The following is a 17997-nucleotide window of genomic DNA, read 5'->3' as shown; positions in this document are numbered from 1 at the left end:
TTAGATCAAGATGCAGTCCTTCGAACAGAACAAGGGGATACTGTGTGGTTTAAAGTCAGGAAAGGTGTGCATCAGGGTTGTATCCTTTCACTATACGTATTCAGTCTATATACTGAGCAAATAGTCTGAGAAGCTGGATTATATGAAGAAGAACTTGGTATCAGGATCGAAGGAAGACTCATTAACAACCTGCGTTATGCAGATGATACAACTTTGCTTGCTGAAAGTGAAGAGAACTTGAAGTACTTACTGATGAAGACCAAAGACCACAGACTCCAGTATGGATTACACCTCACCATAAAGAATACAAAAATCCTCAAAACTGGACCAATAAGCAACATCATGATAAATGGAGAAAAGATTGAAGTTGTCAAGTATTTCATTTTACTTGGATCCACAATCAACACCCATGGAAGCAGCAGTCAAGAAATCAAAAGACACATTGCATTAGGCAAATCTTCTGCAAAAGATCTCTTTAAAGTGTTGAAAAGTAAAGATGTCACACTGAAGACTAAGGTTTGCCTGACCCAAGCCATGCTGTTTTCAATTGTCTCATATGCATGAAAAAGCTGGATGATGAATAAGGAAGACTGAAGAACTGACACCTTTGAATTGTGGTGTTGGTAAAGAATATTGAATATACCATGGACTGCCAAAAGAATGAACAAATCTGTCTTGGAAGAAGTACAACCAGAATACTCCTTGGAAGCAAGAATAGCAAGGCTACGTCTCATATACTTCATACATATTATCAGGAGGGATCAGTCCCTGGACAAGGGCATCATGCTTTGTAAAGTAGAGGGTCAGCCCAAAAGAGGAAAACCCTCAACGAGATGGACTGACACAGTGGCTGTAACAATGGGTTCAGGCATACCAGTGATTGTGAGGATGGCGCAGGACCAGCAGTGTTTCGTTCTGTTGTAAATGGGGTCACTAAGATTTGGAACTGACTTGAAGGCACCTAACAACAGCAACAATATTTTGGATATATTGGGTTAAATACAATATATAATTAAAATTCATTTCACCTATTTCTTTTCACTTTTTTTAAACATGACTATTAGAACATGTAAAATTACATACGTAGCTCATATTTGTGGTTTGTACTATATTTCTATTGTACATATTATTACAGAGAACATTAGTGGTAGAATATGTGTAATTTGAATAAAGTATATAGCTTAGATAATAGTATTTTGTCAATGTTAATGAGAAGTGTATTATACTTTTGTAAGAAAATGTCCATATTCTGAGAAATATACAGTGAAGCATTTAGAGGTAAAAGGATAGGCACCATGTATGCTATTTATTCTCAAAAGTTCAGAAAAAATATTATGTATATATATATGGAGAGAGAATAATAAAGCAAGTGTGGTAAAATGTTAGAACTGAGTAATCTGGGTGAAAGATAATCAAGACTTCTGTTTAGTATTCTTGAAACTTTTCTATAAATTTTAAATTTTTTCAAGATAAAAGGTTACAAAACACACACACACATACCCCACAATGGTGGAAATAAAGAGCACAGTAGTTGCGATAAAAATCAGAATGGTTAGTGCTGAAGAAAGAATGAGTAATCTGAGGAATAAAAATTGAGGAACTCTCACAGAAGGCAGCAGAAAGGTATAAGGAAATAGAATATATAAAATAAAACCTAAATAATGTGGAGTGGATTAGAAGTGTCAACACTGAGGTAATTGGTGGCTCAGAAGGAGAGAAAAAAAAAGGAAATGTTATATTAAAAGAAAAATAAATTCCCCAGAACTAGAAGAAGAAGAAAAGCTCATATTTAAAAGACTCATAGAGTAGAAAACTGTTTTTTAAAAAGGAAAAATCTCTACCCAGTCATGTTAATAGTGAAGATTAAGAACATGAAAGGTTTAGCAAGAAGAAAAAAAAAATTTTTTCTTTTTTTTTTTTGAAAAGCAGAGAGAAAGAGGATATCTCCTAGAAAGGAACAAAAATTATATCAGCATTAGACTTTTAAACAGCTGAATATAAGAATACAATTAAATGATGTTTTACAGATTAAAAGAAAATATTTTTGAGCCTAGATCTTATATTCAGCCATACGTCATTTAAATATGAACGCATAATAAAAATATTCTCAGGCATATAAGGTCTCAGGGGGTGTGCCTCACAAAGGCCTACTATGAAAATACTCTTGAAGGAAGTACTCAAACAAGAGAAATATATCTAGGAGTATGCTAAACAGCAATGAGTGATAAAAAATTTGGTAAAGTTTATGGTTGTGTAAGAAAGAAAGAAAAGAAAAAAAATCCATTATGATCTAGGAATATAATTCTAGAAGATATCAATATTTAGTGTGTATTTGGGTAAAATGATGATACAGTCCAAAGGAGTTTGAGAGCATGCTAAAATATTTGCCTTGTTCAGAGGAAGATATAAATATTAAAATATTTAAGAAATCAAGAGATAAACATAAGTGTATGTCTTAAGTTAAAGGAAAGCACCATAAGAGCAACAACAACAACGAAATGAATCAAATAACTTTTAAAGCAGCAGATGAAAATTTAATCTAGGCAAGAGAAAGAAAAAAATAGCAAAAAAAAGAGAAAGTATAGTTAGAAAATAAAAAATAAGGTGGCAGAAAAATTATAACATAATTAATAATCCCAATAAATGTAAATGGGCTAAACTCATCAATTAAAATGCAGAAACTTTCAGGTTGGATTAAAAAACAATATACAACAATATATTCCCTACAAGAGACAAACTTAAACAAAAGGGGAATAAAATATTGAAAATGAAAAAATGGAAAATCTATAACAGCCAAATTTAATCCAAAATGAAGCTGTGGTAGCAATCTTAATACTTGAAAAAGTAGAATTTATGAGAAAAAAATGTCTTAAGTGGCAATGTTATATGTCTTGATAGAGGTTTGGGCCACACAAGTGTATGCATTTGTCAAAACTCATTAAATGATACACTTAAGATTTGAGTATCTCACTATATATAAATTTTATCTCAATGAAAAGAAAAAAGAACTGTAAGCAATTATTGAGCTCTAGTTAAAAAACAATACCATTTATCTATGTCAGCAATAAGCTAATTAGGGAATATGGTAGAAAATAATACTTTACTAAATGTAGCAGCACAAGCTATAGTGCATCTTGGAAGTAAGAAAAAATACATAAGACCTTTATGGAGAAAAATTTCTCAAAATACATTAAATTTTTAAAAATCTTTAACAATGGAGACAGCACATACTCTTGAATGAGATGATTTAATATTATAAAGACACCAATTTTCTTCCTATATATTTATAAATTCAGTGCAATTCTAAATAAAATAGCAGCTGAATTTTTTATTTTAGGAACTCAGTGGACTTTGAAAAAGAAGTGTAAAAAGGCAAAAGGGATTTGTCCTAACAGATAACAACACATACTTCTAAGAAAAGTAGTATAGACATACTTTAAGACATCTCCTGAAAGTAGTATTACAATTAATATCTATAATAATAAAAAATAGTGTATTGGTGTAAGAACAGACAAGATGAGATTAATTTATGTCCAGCCGATCAAAAAACTTGGAAAGCAGAGTAATATCAAGTATTGCCAGGGATGTGGAGAACAGGAACCTATGTGCTTTCTGATGATTACGCTAAAATGTTTATGTTTTCTGTTGTGCACTGACAAGAACTTGGAGAGGAATCTGGTGTACTTAGTCAAAATAAATCTACATAATCGCTAAAACCCATTATCACTGAGGTGATTCTGACTCATAGCAACCCTATAGGACAGGGTAGAAATGCCCCATAGGGTTTCCAAGGAGCCGCTGGTGGATTTGAATTTCTGACCTTTTGGTAAGCAACCTGAGCTCTTAACCACTTCGCCACCAGGGCTCCACATAATTCCTATGATGTAGCAATTCCTTTCTTAGATAAATAGTTTTAGGAAAGAAGTAACTATTTCACAAAAATCTGCACACAGTCAATAAAGATACACGGGCATGTGTTCACCACAGCATTTTTTGTGGAGTGGGTAGTTGGAAGCAACCTAAGTGTCCATCACTGGGGATGCATACTATGGAATAAATAAGTACAATCAGAAGGAATGAATTAGATGTATCTACAGCAACATAGGTAGATCTTTAAAAAAAAAATAATGCCACATGAAAAAAACAAACAGAATGAAAATTTTAGCACAATAGCAATTAGGTATTATAAAATACATATAAACAAAATATACAAAATACTTTGAACTTGAACAAATACAAATAAAGGAATACACACCAAGAATGGGGCAGGAAGATGAATGAGAGTAGGGAATGGGGTAAATGTAATAAAACAAAAAACAAATAAAGCCAGAGGGGTCTTACATGGACCAATGATGCTAGCATGCAGTGAAGTGACAAGTATGAGTAACATATCCCTTGGATCCTAAGGTGGAGTGAGAAAAAAAAAGAATGTTTTCTAAAGCAAACATATTCTAGGCTATTTAAAAAAAAAACAAAAAAAAACACAACTCAATAATTACCAAAAGACAGAAATTATATATAACACATTCTCCAACTAAAACAAAATTAAGAACAAAAATACAAACCCAAAGCTCCTGACTACTTGGAAATTTAAAAATACCCTGCTAATTAACAAATGTGTCTAGAAGACAGAGTGCACAAAAGCAGACTATTAAGAAAATAATGAAAATGAAAACTACATATTAAAATCTCTAGAAGGGGCTTTAGAGCTCTACTAAGAAGAAAATTCACAGCGTTAAGTGCATTTATTATTAATAAAAAATGGGAAAATCAGCATACTAAGTAAACAATATAAAAATTCACCAAAGGAACGAAAGGATAACCTTAAAGAAATGGAGGGGGGCGGGGAATAGTATATATAAGAGCAAATATATGTAAATTAGGAAAAACAATAGTATTATTTAATAAAATTAACAAAAATTATTAGATAAAACCAACACAGGTATATTAAGTCAAGAAATAAAGGAGGATTATCTTATTGTACTTTATAGTTGCATGCTGCAGGTATAAAAATCTGAATAAAATGAATGATGCTAAAGGAAAGAAATACAGTTCTGAAACTAACACAAAAGAAACCCTGATTACATCAATAAATGATGAAGAAATTGGGAGAGGACTTCAGAGTGAGGTTGGGGGAAAAGTACTCAGTGTTTTTGGTAATTCTTTTAAAGTATAAATCAATAAAAATCGGTAAGTAATAACTAACCAATTTATTCCTCAAAGCTACTATGGTCTTGAAGAGGCTTTGGTGCTTCAGTGGTAGAATCCTTGCCTTCTGTGAGAGACCAGGGTTCTATTCCTGGTCAGTGCACCTCATACACAGCCAAAACAAAACAAAACAAAAAAAACAACCAAACCAGTTGCTGTTGAGTTGACTCCAACTCATGATGACCCCATGTGTGCAGAGTAGGACCATGCTCCATAGGGTTTTCCAGGCTGTGACCTTTCAGAAGAAGATCGCCAGGCCTTTTTTCTGAGGTGTCTCTGGGTGGGTTTGAACTGCCAATCTTTCAGTTAGTAGTCAAGCACTTAACTGTTTGCATCATTCAGGGACTCCAGTGGTCAGAAGAGAAACCCTGGGAAAAACTCTGTGCAAAATACTTACCAGTGCTGGCAAAAGTGAGAAAAATCTTCTGGGGTCTAAGGAAAGAAGGAACCAACACCTGAGCTGTAAGCTTGGACTGATGCTGAGGCTGCCCTAGGACTTAGGTGTCAAAGGCCGCATGGGGACAGGAGACAAGGCCTTGAGCTCACTTGGGGAAGGAGATTAAAGTGCAGTCCCTCTTAGTGCCAGGGCCCATGAAGGGCCAAACTTTGAAGGAAAAAGTGAAGCCAAGAGAAACCGAAGTTAGCACATGGAGACAAGAGAGCTTTTCCATCTGAGCGTGGGCTCTGGGCTGAACAAAAAAGATCTCCCTTGAGAATTTATAACCACAGGTTTGGAGTTTGACATTGCTCCATTGTCTTATAGCTTTCGTATTGCCCTAGAGAGGTGTGATGCCATTCTGTTCTTGATCCTTTGTGTGTACCTGTTTTTCTGCATGCTTTTAGGATTGTTTCTATCCTAATCTTTCTAAAATTTCATGATGGTATGCCCTTTTCACTGATTGTGCTGGGCAAATGACCTTCTTTGAATTCCTGAGGCATTTCCTGTGTTCTATACAGTGAATTGGCTTGGTTCTTACACACTGGCCCCTATGCAGGCATTTCGGATTCAACCTTCCTTGCTCTACCACTTGTCTATCTGTTTTCCATCTCCTCAAATTTTGGTGATACCTCTCTGGTGTGGTCTTTTTTCATCTTCTCTTTGTGGGTTTATAACTTTTTTATTCATTTAGTGCTATCTTTGTGGGATTTGGGGCAGGATCAGAGATTAATGTGTGTGTTCAGCCCACCATATTCAACTGAAAGACCGGATTACTGACTTTCCTTCTCTACTCTCAACCCATAAAACAGTGAATTGTTGTCATATGACTTCCCCAGAGAGGTAGAGGGAAGGCAGGAGGGAAAAGAGGAAGAAGAGAGTTAATTCTCTTCTTTTGCCGCTTCTTTCACTGAGACTGTGCGTCATGACACGTGCGTTTGGTGCCAAATACTATTTACATGGTGCCATCCTCTATCTGTGACTCAGCCTGATGGTGGCAGCAGTGTCTCCCTCTCCTATATCAGCATGGTGGTGGCACTGCTGGGAAGCTCTGATGGGCAGAATTACTCAGCTTGAGGAGGGATTTCCCAATAATGGAAGGAAAGAGTGGAATTATTGCTCACTGAATGTCTAATTTTGTTTCTGAAATTAAATTGCAGGAAGAGGCCTATGGTCCACATAAGGCTCATCAGTGTTCTAGGCATTGCGCTAAGGAAACCTACAAATAGTCCTATTCATAAATGGAATGAAACTGAGCAAACTAAATAATATAAAGCTAACAGTTCCTCTAAAGGTAATTTTGGGATTTAATGCCATTCCACTTAAAATTTTGACAAGACCCCTTACAGAACTTGATGAAATGATGTCAAAATCATTTGTAAAAATAGAAAGACAATAGTATTGAAGAATATTTTAAAAAGAGAGCACCTCCATTTCTAGGCCAGAAACCTGGTTGTCAGCTTTGATGCTTCTCATTCTCACTCTTCTCATCTAATCTATGATAGAATTTATCTCTAAAACATATCTCAAGTCCATCCATTATCTCCATCACCACTTCCAGCACCTTAGTCCAAGCCATTACTATATCCCACTAAATTATTGCACTATCCTCCTAACACATAACCCCATATACCTCCGACCCTGTCCATTCTGCTCTCCACTCAATAGTCATATATAGTCCTATCACTTCCCTGGCTGAACCTCTTCCGTGGCTTTTCATTGCTCTTCTCCCTCCACTTTCCTCCTTGCTCACTTTGTCAACCACTTCTCATTCATTCATTCACTCATTCAACAGTATTTATTGAGAGCTTTCAATGTGCCAGACAATGAGCTAGGCCCTGGGAGATAATGAATAAAATCAGACTTGATTACTGCCAACACCCTTGTGGTTTTAAAGGGCATCAAAACATGAAAAAGGATTCAAGTGTGTGGTAAATTAAACCAATGCCAATTTAAAACTATAAGATCAATTTTTGTAACCATTAGATTGGCAAAACCAAAATGGTTAAATGCTGAGGGGGTTAGTAGAAACAGATTTATTTATTCATTATTGGTAACATGATGAATCAGTGCAAATGTTTTGGAGAAGAATCTGGCTAGAGGTCTCAAGAGGCAAAAGAAGTTCATACCCTTTGACTCAAAAGTCTTACTCTTGGGAAATCATTTTGAGAAAATAATTCAAAGGAAGAGGGAGGGATGGAGGGAGCTTTTACATACGAAGTATTTTTATTGCAGTACTTACTAAGTTAGCAGAAGACTTGATATGACCTAAATTTTCAATAAAAGAATAGCTAAATTGTTTAGAGCAAGCTGATGTAATATTATGAAATAATTTTCAAATTACGACAACGGAAAAAATCAAATACAAAAAGCAGGACACAATGTGTTCAAATGTGATGTAGAAACTCTGTATATGGATGAAGTTTATGTTGACTATGAAGAAATGAAAATAATCGCCAAGTTAGAGTGGTGGTCTTTCATATGATTAGATTTAGTAATGAGTACTTTTTAAAATTAAGTAACGCATAGGAAAGATGGCTGAATTCCATTGTAAAATTAATTTGGATTATGTAGAGTATATTTCCCAATGGCCATTTTTATATTTTAAGCAAGGTGTTGTCCAGTGGGGGGAAAAAACTGGCTCCTTGAAAAAAAGATCTTCTTTTTGTCAATATATGTTTGTTTAATGGTATTAGAACTGATGATATATCAAAAATGGAGAAATTATGTAGCTTATATTGCCAAGGGAAATTAAATGGTCTTTCTGGTGTAGAAGCATTTGTCAAAAACTCAGGAGCTGTATTCAGAGCTAGAAGTAAAATTTGTTAGGCAACTCCCAATTCCCGGGCAAGACCTGGGCATGTCTCCAGACCCCAGGATGTCCCCATGTGATAACACTGCCTGGTCACCATGTTCCTGTGAAGCAGCTGTTGCTGGACCACTTTTGGACACTACAGACTCACAGTGCAGAGGATGGACCTGGGGGAGCCTGGACTCCTAATACTGTAAGGGTTTATGAACTCCATTCAGGCTCAGCAAATCCTGACCTTTTCTTTCTTACTTCTAAGTTAGGAACTCTGCAGAGTAGTCATTGTATAACCCGTTGCCCTTGAGTCACTTCTGACTCCTAGTGACTCTATAAGATAGAGTAGAACTGCCCCATAGGGTTTCCAAGGCTGTAAATCTTTACAGAAGCAGATTGCCACATCTTTCTCCTGCAGAGTGGCTTGTGGGTTCAAATCGCTGAACCTTTGGTTAGCAGCCTATCGCTTTCACCACCGTGCCCCAAGGCTCTTGGAAGTCTTTGACTACTGGGCAAAACTGCTCAGCACAGCACAGAATTTGTTATGATTTGAGTCCATGTTAGTACAGTAGGACCTTATTAAAAGATGCTCTGCACATAGACATTTAATTTTATTGTAGAGAAGAGAAGATTGCCTCATGACAGCCTCCAGAGGAGGATCATATGGTATTTCTATTTCTAGCCTTTTAAGAAAGCGCCACATCATTTTCCAAAATGGTTGTACCATTTTGCTTTCCCACCAGCATTGCATAAGCGTTCCAATCTCCTGGCCAGCAGAGATTTATGGTTTTACAACAGAGAGGAAATGCCAAAGGTCACTTAGACCATCCCTCTGCTTCCCTTCTTATGTTACCATACCTACCCCATTCTAGAGAGAGGGGAATCATGAATGCAGAGAGTGTCTGTACTGTAATAGAAGTGTTATGGATTGAACTGTGCCCCCTAAAATACGTGCTGAAATCCTAACTCCTGAACCTGTAAATACAACCCTGTTTGGAAATAGGGATTTTCTTTTGTTTATGTTAGTGAGGCCATACCAGCGTAGAATGGCTCCTAAACCAGCAGATAAAAAAAGCAGAATAGACGCAGAGATACACCCATGGAACACAAAAGATGCCAAGGAATGCCAAGAAAAGCCAAGGAACTCCTGGGGCTACTGACAAGAAAGGACCCTCCCTAGAACTGATGCCTTGATTTGGACTTTTAGCCCCCAAACTGGGAGATAATAAATTTCTGTTCTTTAAAGCCACCCACTTGTGGTAGTTTTTGTTATGGCAGCACCAGGTAACAAATACAAGAGAGAACTCCAGAAAATGAATTTGGAGTAATCCATTTTGTATAACGGCAGAGCATAGCCACTTGCACACATGACCCACCAGAAGAGATGCCTGAAAGCACATTAGTGTTGCCCAATCCTCCACGCAGAGCCCAACATGAATTCTCAAGGTCAAGTTACCCAAAATGAACTGAAGGACAGACACCTTAGCTTGTCATCTGACCCTAGGGTAGAGCTGCTCAAAGTGTAGTCCATGGACTCCTGGCACCCTCACAGGGGGTCTGTGAGGGCAGAACTATTTTTATAATAATATATTATTTGCCTTTTTTAACATGTTGACATTTACACTCATGGTGCAAAAACCATAGTCAGTAAAACTCCAGGCAAGAATCAGGGCAGTGGCCCCAATCTTTATTAGTAGTCAGTGTATCCTTCACCACCACACACTTGCAGTAAACAGCAACAAAAAATACCAGTTTCTGCTAACAATGTCCTTGATGAAACAATAAAAATTATTAATTTTATTAAATCTCTACCTGTATGTACACATCTTTTTAGCATTCTCTGTGAATAACTGGAAATATGCATAAAGTACTTCTGCTACATATGGAAGTACAGTGATTGTCTTGAAGAAAATCATTGGTGCAATTGTTTGAGGTTTGAGCTGGACTAGCCACTTTTCTATTATCAGCAAACATAATTTTTTACCAAATTATGCTTCTTCAGACTTGGGAATCTGGCACACATTTTCTCAAAAATGAAGTGAACCTATCACTTCAAAGAAAACAAGTGACAATATTTGTTGCCAATGATACAATTTGAGATTTCAAGCAAAAATTTGAATTTTGCCAAATTTGTATCCATTACCATGAACTTGACAGCTTTCCAATACTTAAAGACTTTTCAGATGAGATTGGTGGTGATGTTAACAGATGAGATTTTTGACATTGTACTGTGAACATCTCAACTTTTGGATGACCTGAGTAATTCAGTAACCCAATGTTTTCCAAATGACCAATGTATGATGTTACAAAATCATGAATTACTAAAAGATCTATTCAAAGGGCATGATAAAACAATGTATTTTAATTTACTAGAGTACAAGTTCAAGGATATGGTTTCATATTCCACTTTGCAACAAACTTAAACTATCATTTGTAGAGTTTTGGTGCAGTATCAGAAAAGAAGATTATCCACAATTACATGAAAAAGTATTAAAATACTCCTCCCTTTTCCATCTACATACCTGTGTGAGATGAAATTTTCTTCATACACTTCAACAACAGCAACAAAAAATCACAACAGATTGAATGCAGAAGCAAATACAGAAATCCATCTCTTTTCTATTAAGCCAGATATTAAGCCAGATTTGCAAAAAGGCAAAACAATGACGCTCTTTTCACTGAATTTCTTTTGTTTCATAAAAAAATAGTTATTTAAGTTAACACGTCATAGATAGAATTGTGTTCCCCCAAAAGATGAACGTGACCTTGTTAGGAAATGAGCCTTTGAAAATGTTATCAAGTAAGTTTACATGAGGCCATACTGGAGAAGGGTGGGTCCTAATTTAATACTGATTTATAAGGAGTGTCGTCCTTATAAAAGAGAAGAAAGACACATAGACACGGAGGGAAGGATGGTCTTGTGACAGAGTTATGTTGCAGCTGTGGGCAGAGGAATGCCTGGGGCTCTCGGAAACTGAAAGAGATAAGGAAGGATCTTCCCCTAGAGCCTTTGAAGACAGCATGGCTCTGCTGACACCTAAGTTTGGACTTTTAGCCTCCCAAACTATAAGACAATAAATTTTTGTTGTTCTAAGCCACCCAGTTTGTGATACTTTGTTACGGCAGCACTAGGTAATTAACACTCCACTACCATCACCAGTTGCCATGGAGTCAGTTCTGACCCATGGAGACCCCATGTGTGCAGAGTAGAACTGTGCTTCATAGGGTTTTCAATGGCTGATTTTTTTGGAAGTAGATCACCAGGACTTTCTTCTGAGGTGCCTCCGGGTGGATTTGAAACTCCAACCTTTTGGTCAGCAGCCAAGCATATTAATCATTTGTGCCACCCAGGAGTCTACCTAGGTAACTAATACAACGTGTAAGGGGTTTATTATTGTTAATTTGTTGTTGTTAGCTACCGTCTAGTCGAGGCCTTAACTCATGGTGACCCCACACACAACCAGACAACTCTTCCCGGTCCTGCACCATCCCCATAATCCGTTGTGAATAGGACTTTTATGATCCATAGGGTTTTCAATGGCTGATTTTCAGAAGTAGATCGCCAGGCCTTTCTTCCTAATTGTTAATTTATTATATGTTAATTATTAAGATTAATTAATAAATAACATTTAAACAATTTCTCAGCTTTAATTTTTAATATGGTGAATATTGATAGATATAACCCATATTAATAAAAGGGTTTTGGAGCTCTCAGTAATTTTTATGTGTGTGTTTTATACATATATATATACATTTTTAAATTGTACTTTAGATGAAGGTTTACAGAACAAACTAGTTTTTCATTAAACAATTAGTACACATATTGTTTTGTGACATTGGTTGCTAATTCCACGACATGTCAACACTCTCCCCTTCTCAACATTGGATTCCCCATTACCAGCTTTCCTGTCCCCTCCTGCCTTCTCATCCTTGCCCCTGGGCTGGTGTGCCTATTTAGTCTTGCTTTGATTTATGGGCCTGTCTAATCGTTGGCTGAAGGGTGACCCTCAGGAGTGACTTCCTTACTGAGCTAAAAGAGTGTCCAGGGGCCTTACTTTTGGGGTTTCTCCAGTCTCTATCAGACCAGTAAGTCTGCTCTTTTTTCTTTTTTCTTTTTTCTGTGAGTTTGAATTTTGTTCTACATTTTTCTCCAGCTCTGTCCAGGACCCTCTGTTGTGATCCCCGTCAGAGCAGTCAGTGGCGATAGCCAGGCACCATCTAGTTGTGCTGGACTCAGTCTGGTGGAGGCCATGGTAGTTGTGGTCTGTTAGTCCTTTGGACTAATCTTTCCCTTGTGTCTTTGGTTTTCTTCATTCTTCCTTGCTTCAGGTGGGGTGAGACCAGTGGAGTATCTTAGATGGCCGCTCACAGAGTTCTCAATAACTTTTAAGCATGTAAACGGGTTCTGAAACCAAAAAGCTTGACAACTGCTGCTCTAAGATGCATGAGGAGAAAATGGTGTTTTGGATGACTAACAAAAGAGAGAGGGAATCAACATTTGCTGATTTGCACTGTTGTTGGGAAACATCTCTGGACTTAATGACAAAGACTGGAATTCAAGACAGACGCATCACTGAAGAGTTCAACGGAAAATTCATCTATTACCTAAAAATGGCAGAAATACTCTTGAGAATATCAAACTTTCAAGGTCCTGATTGGACCTTCCCCGCACTCTTCCAAAGGGCTCCAGTCCCCTGAGTGAATAAGTCCATCACTTTCCCTCCAAGGAAGGGCCTGACTCACACTCCCCACTCAGTACTAGCCATTGTGAGTAGATGTAGGCTAGAAATCTGCCTCCTAGGTCAAATTGAATGCACTTCCAGGCAGTAAGGATCAAAGATGAGCATGCCATGGTTTTTGTCCCAGAGGTCTTCTTAGAAAGACTCTTGAAGAAATAGTTAACAGGATGAAGTAATAAACGCTATTCTGCACAAAGTGATGAAATTTTTCCCACCAACCATTGGGACACAATCTGAACAAGTAATGTAATATCTGACAATGGAATGATCCTGGGGGATCTGGAACAGATGTCTGCTGTATTTATTAAGAAACTCCCCAAATTGCACAGAAATTCTGTTAGATTTGTATTTGATTTGGCCCCAAAGTCCAGAAACAATGGTTCTATACCTCTTTTTTTTTTTTTTTTTTAATTCTGGGAAATGACAGCGGCAGAATAGAAAGGAACAAGAAACTCTTTAGGATTACAAAAGATGAGTAATGGGCCCTTAACATTTTATTTCCTCTGGGTTAGTGGACAAGAGGCACTGGGGAAATTTTTCCACCGTATTTGTTCCAAGTGGGTCTCTCCCTCCCCCAGGCAGGGTCCAAGTTTGCTCATGCGGTTCTCCCACACCAGCTGAAGTAGATCAGCCCCAATCCCAGAGTAGGAAGACTGAATGAGTAAGAGGCTTCTAAGATCCCAAGGCTTGACCACACGTGGGTAAAATTAAACAGTAGGGCTCTTGAGCTGCCAAGAAATGTTGGGGTCCCCTTTGGCTATTTGGAAGTACAGAAGTCTGCTTTGGCCTGGGTCTTCCCAGGCCCTAACCACATGCCCTTCTCTCCCCTTTCCTTTGGCTTCTAACCCATACCCATTCCTCTTTTGAATCTCTTTCCTCAGGTCCATTCTTTTCTCCCAGCTGAGACAACTTCAAAGTGAAATGAACAAGAACAAAACAGAAAATGAACTGAAAAACATGCTCAGTGCCACACTTGGACATCCTGCCACCCAGTTAGAGAGACTGGGAGACACCGGGTCCTAAAGACAATCCAGACCAATGCCAGGACAAGAAGCAGGACAAATCTGGATTTGAATCTTGGATCCATGACTTACATTTGATTATATCATGACATTTCTCCGATCACCAGTGACCTCTTCCACAAAAAATGGGTTACTTTGAAAATTAAATGATGAAACCTATGTAACAATGCTTGTCACATAGCAAGTCCACTATTCAGTTATAATTTTCACACTTTTTTGTGTGATTATTTGAGTAGCCTGTCTCCCCACTAGCCTCTGAGTCACCTGAGGACATGGGCTGTGTCTTTTTTATTCACTATTATATCTCCTAGTGGTACAGATGGTTACTGAGCTGGGCTGCTAACTGAATGGCTGGAGGTTTGAGTCCACCCAGAGTCACCTTGGAAGAAGAGTCTAGTGATCTACTTTCCAGAAAGGAGCCACTGAAAACCTTATGGAGCACAGTTCTACTCTGACACACATGGGGTCGCCATGAGTTGGAATTTACTCAATGGCAACTGTTTTTTTGTTTTGTTTTAATTATATCTCCAGAGCTTAGCACAGTGCCTGGCACATGTTAGGCCTTTGCTGAGACAACTGTATGATGAAAAGGAGTTAGTAGGGTCCTGACTGAGAATCTATTCCAAAATAGCAAATTTGGGGTCTCCTGACAGTACCCATGGATTGGCATTAGCTATCAGGAAAATGGTGTTATAAAGTGTTCTAGAATCAGCAGGGAAAGGTGTGCTGACTGATTTACCAACATCTGCCATGGGTGAGGATGTTGAGTATGTGCTGACCTTGGTCTGTGGAGTCAAGAGCAGGTCCCTTTGCCAGCTATTTCCAGCACAAAGAGGCCTGTTGTATAATTCATGGATAGGGCCATTATGGGAGGACTGAGGTTACCAAATGCCTGACATGAAGATAAGCAGCATGAATTCAGGAACACTTTTTAAATGACAGATAAGAAAATACTTAGAACAATGCTATGCAAAGAAGCTAAAAGCATACCCCTACTACATTTGCCTGTCTTAATGAATTCACTGACTTGGAATGTGTGTGTCATGAATCAATTGATAAGAGCAAGCAGACCTGACATACTTCATCTAGTGTACCCCACAACCAGACAGCGCTCTGCAATGTGCTCTTCGCCTAGCCCATAAAGCAACTACTCACGAGGGTAATCCTTTGGGTGTGTCTTCTCAGACCAATTCCCATAAAATGTGAGTCTGTACTTAGCAGTCCCACAGGCACAGCAGTCTAAGATTGGTTTCTCAGTCACCCCGTCAAAGGTAGAATCTGAAACAAAGTCAGAAGAATCACCGCGTTAGGAGGCAAATGTGGGCTGTTTATAACGTAGCGCCATCTTGATCTCATGCCGAACTCTTGAGAAAAGAAGGTGAGGTGCAGTTTTCTTTGGTTAATAAGACCTAGAACCTGATCAGTACTTGGGCTGTAAGGGATTTTGTATACCTCTAATAATGGTAACTATGTTTTGGAAATTAAAAACAAAAAATTGAAACTTTCACTCTAATAATCTGAAGAGACTTATGGGACCAATAGGGCAGAATATTTGAGATGGAGACTATCTTGGGGTATCAGCGGTAAAAATCTGACTCAATTATCCTTTCTGGGCTCTAGACTCCTTCCCTACCCCTCCCACGACAGGATGTCTTTATCAAATTTTAAGAGGAATATGTATGTGTGTGTATTTTCGCTAAGAAATATTTTCTGGGGCCAAATTGCCAGTACCAGAAGTAGTAACTTTAAAGGAGAGCAGTGATAACAAGTAGAGAGATATAAATGACTGCTGAAAATTTAAAAAGAAAAAAAAATATGCATATATAGTCTCACCACTTCTTATCAACCTTTCAGAGACTTCACTGGGAGTAATGGGGTTTGGAAATACGTTCCTAAGTTCAAGTTTACTTCTGGGCATAGGAGCAGTCAGGAAAAACTTAAGAAAATTCTCTCTCCACCACCATTTTCAGCTGTGAATAGCTGATAAGTGAGGAAAGAGAGATTACATGAATAAATTCAGTGTTTCCGATTGTCAATCCCACATTCCTAACTGTGCATTGTTGCTTTTAGTCTGTTTGGCTTCCTGCAAGATGAAAACAATGACTACAGATGCAACTTGTCAATTGCTTTTTCTTCTGTTTCCTTAGTAGTATTAACATAAATGCTCTTTTTTTTTTTTTTTTTGCAAGTTGGACATTTATTCTAAAATATTATACAAAGAGTAGCAACAAAGAGCATAAAAATCTTTTTGAGTGTCAGGAAGAGTGCTTTACAAGTCTTCCCTTTGGAATTCACTGAGTTCATTTGGTCTGAATATGTAAACTCGGTGATGGGTAGAATAAATCAATTCTGTGTTCTAGGATGGTGATGAGAGTATTGGACTTTGTAATAATAACGACAATGTATTGAGTCCTTTCCATATATTGTCTCATTTAATCAGAATAGTCCTAGGAGGTAAGTGCTTGGATTATTCCCATTTTACAGATCCATAAATTAAGGCAGATTAGGTAACTTGCCCAAGGTCACAGGGGTAGGGAGTGGTGTAGGCAGAACTGGAGTCTAGATCTTTTTGAATTCAGAGCCCACGTTCTCAATCTCTGCACTATCTCATGTCCAGGAAAGACCTTCTCTGGATAGGTCTGCATAAACACTAAAGACAGAAAAATTTTTTTCTTGTTGTTTGTCTTTGCTTTTTCAAATGAAGTGTGGTGCATTTCAAAAAATATCTCCCTACCTAGCTCAGGGATTTCTAAACTGCCCCAAAGAAGAGGTTTGAAATCACTTAAAGCGGAAATCATTGTCTAGCTACTTGGGAGAGGCTAGAGCATTGCTTACATTTAGGGTCTCCCCACTGCCTTATGTGTAAGAATCCCAGCTCTCCTTTCTGTGTGAGCCACTTTAATAGCTAAGGAGACAAGGCCTGCTCAATATATTTTAGAAACAGTAGCGCAAATCAGTAACTTCTGAAGATTTAACTTTTTGCATTCCCATTATGATCAACTATGTTGTTAAAAAAACAAAAAACTAAATCAGTTTTGAAAAAGGGGTTCAGACCTAAGATATAGATGCTGCTGGGCTTTCAATTGTAACTACAAGAGTTGTTAAATGAGGCAGCAATCATCTCTTAAAGAACCAAAATTAGGTAAATTGGTAGCTTCACTTTATCAAGAAAGCTTTCAGATGAGAGCTCTGACCCAGTTCGTTCCAGTTTGAACTCCTGCTGAGAATTTGCACTTCCACCTGAGATATACTGAATCAGAATCTACAGTTTAACAAGATTCCCAAGTGATTCTTATGTGTAAAAAATTTTGAGAACCACTGCTCTACTAGTGGTTCTCAGAACAGAACTGGTCCCTAACCAGCATCGTTAGCATTAGCTGAAAACTTAGAAATGCAAATTCTCAGCAGGGGTTCGAACTGGAAGGAACCTGTTCCAAGCCCTATTTCAGATACAGGTAGTAAACTTCGAGATATTTCCAAGGGTTCAAGAGGGTACACTTACAAGAAACCTTTTGGAATTCTAAAGGAAAATAAACTTCCAATTGAAAAATAAATTTTTAAGTTTGAAAATAAAAACAGACATCCTATTCCTACTGATGAAAAGCCTATTGGGAAATGAATGGGGTTTTCATAGGGCAGTGGTAACAAATGGTAACTTACAAATGAGAACTAACCAGCTTCTCTCCAAACAGCAGCAGAGCCTGTTGAACAGAGGTGACTGCAGGCCCTGGAACATCTCTTGCGGTGCCTCCTTCCCCATCTCTACTCCGCATCCTTATCTACTCCCAT

The 17997-nt window shown here is 37.8% G+C and overlaps 1 protein-coding gene across 1 annotated transcript in view; it reads right to left on the bottom strand.

Annotated features, from left to right (window-relative positions):
• SPON1 (spondin 1) overlaps positions 1–17997 on the bottom strand; it is a 336829-nt gene that overhangs the window by 173646 nt on the left and 145186 nt on the right. The window contains exon 5 of the mRNA XM_004369665.1: positions 15364–15486. Coding sequence (XP_004369722.1) covers positions 15364–15486 — 123 coding nt within the window. The remainder of the gene's footprint in view (positions 1–15363; positions 15487–17997) is intronic.

The sequence above is a fragment of the Trichechus manatus genome, unplaced genomic scaffold, assembly GCF_000243295.1.
Source record: "Trichechus manatus latirostris isolate Lorelei unplaced genomic scaffold, TriManLat1.0 scaffold00006, whole genome shotgun sequence".
Lineage (NCBI taxonomy): Eukaryota > Metazoa > Chordata > Mammalia > Sirenia > Trichechidae > Trichechus > Trichechus manatus.
This window is presented reverse-complemented; position numbering and strand designations above follow the sequence as displayed.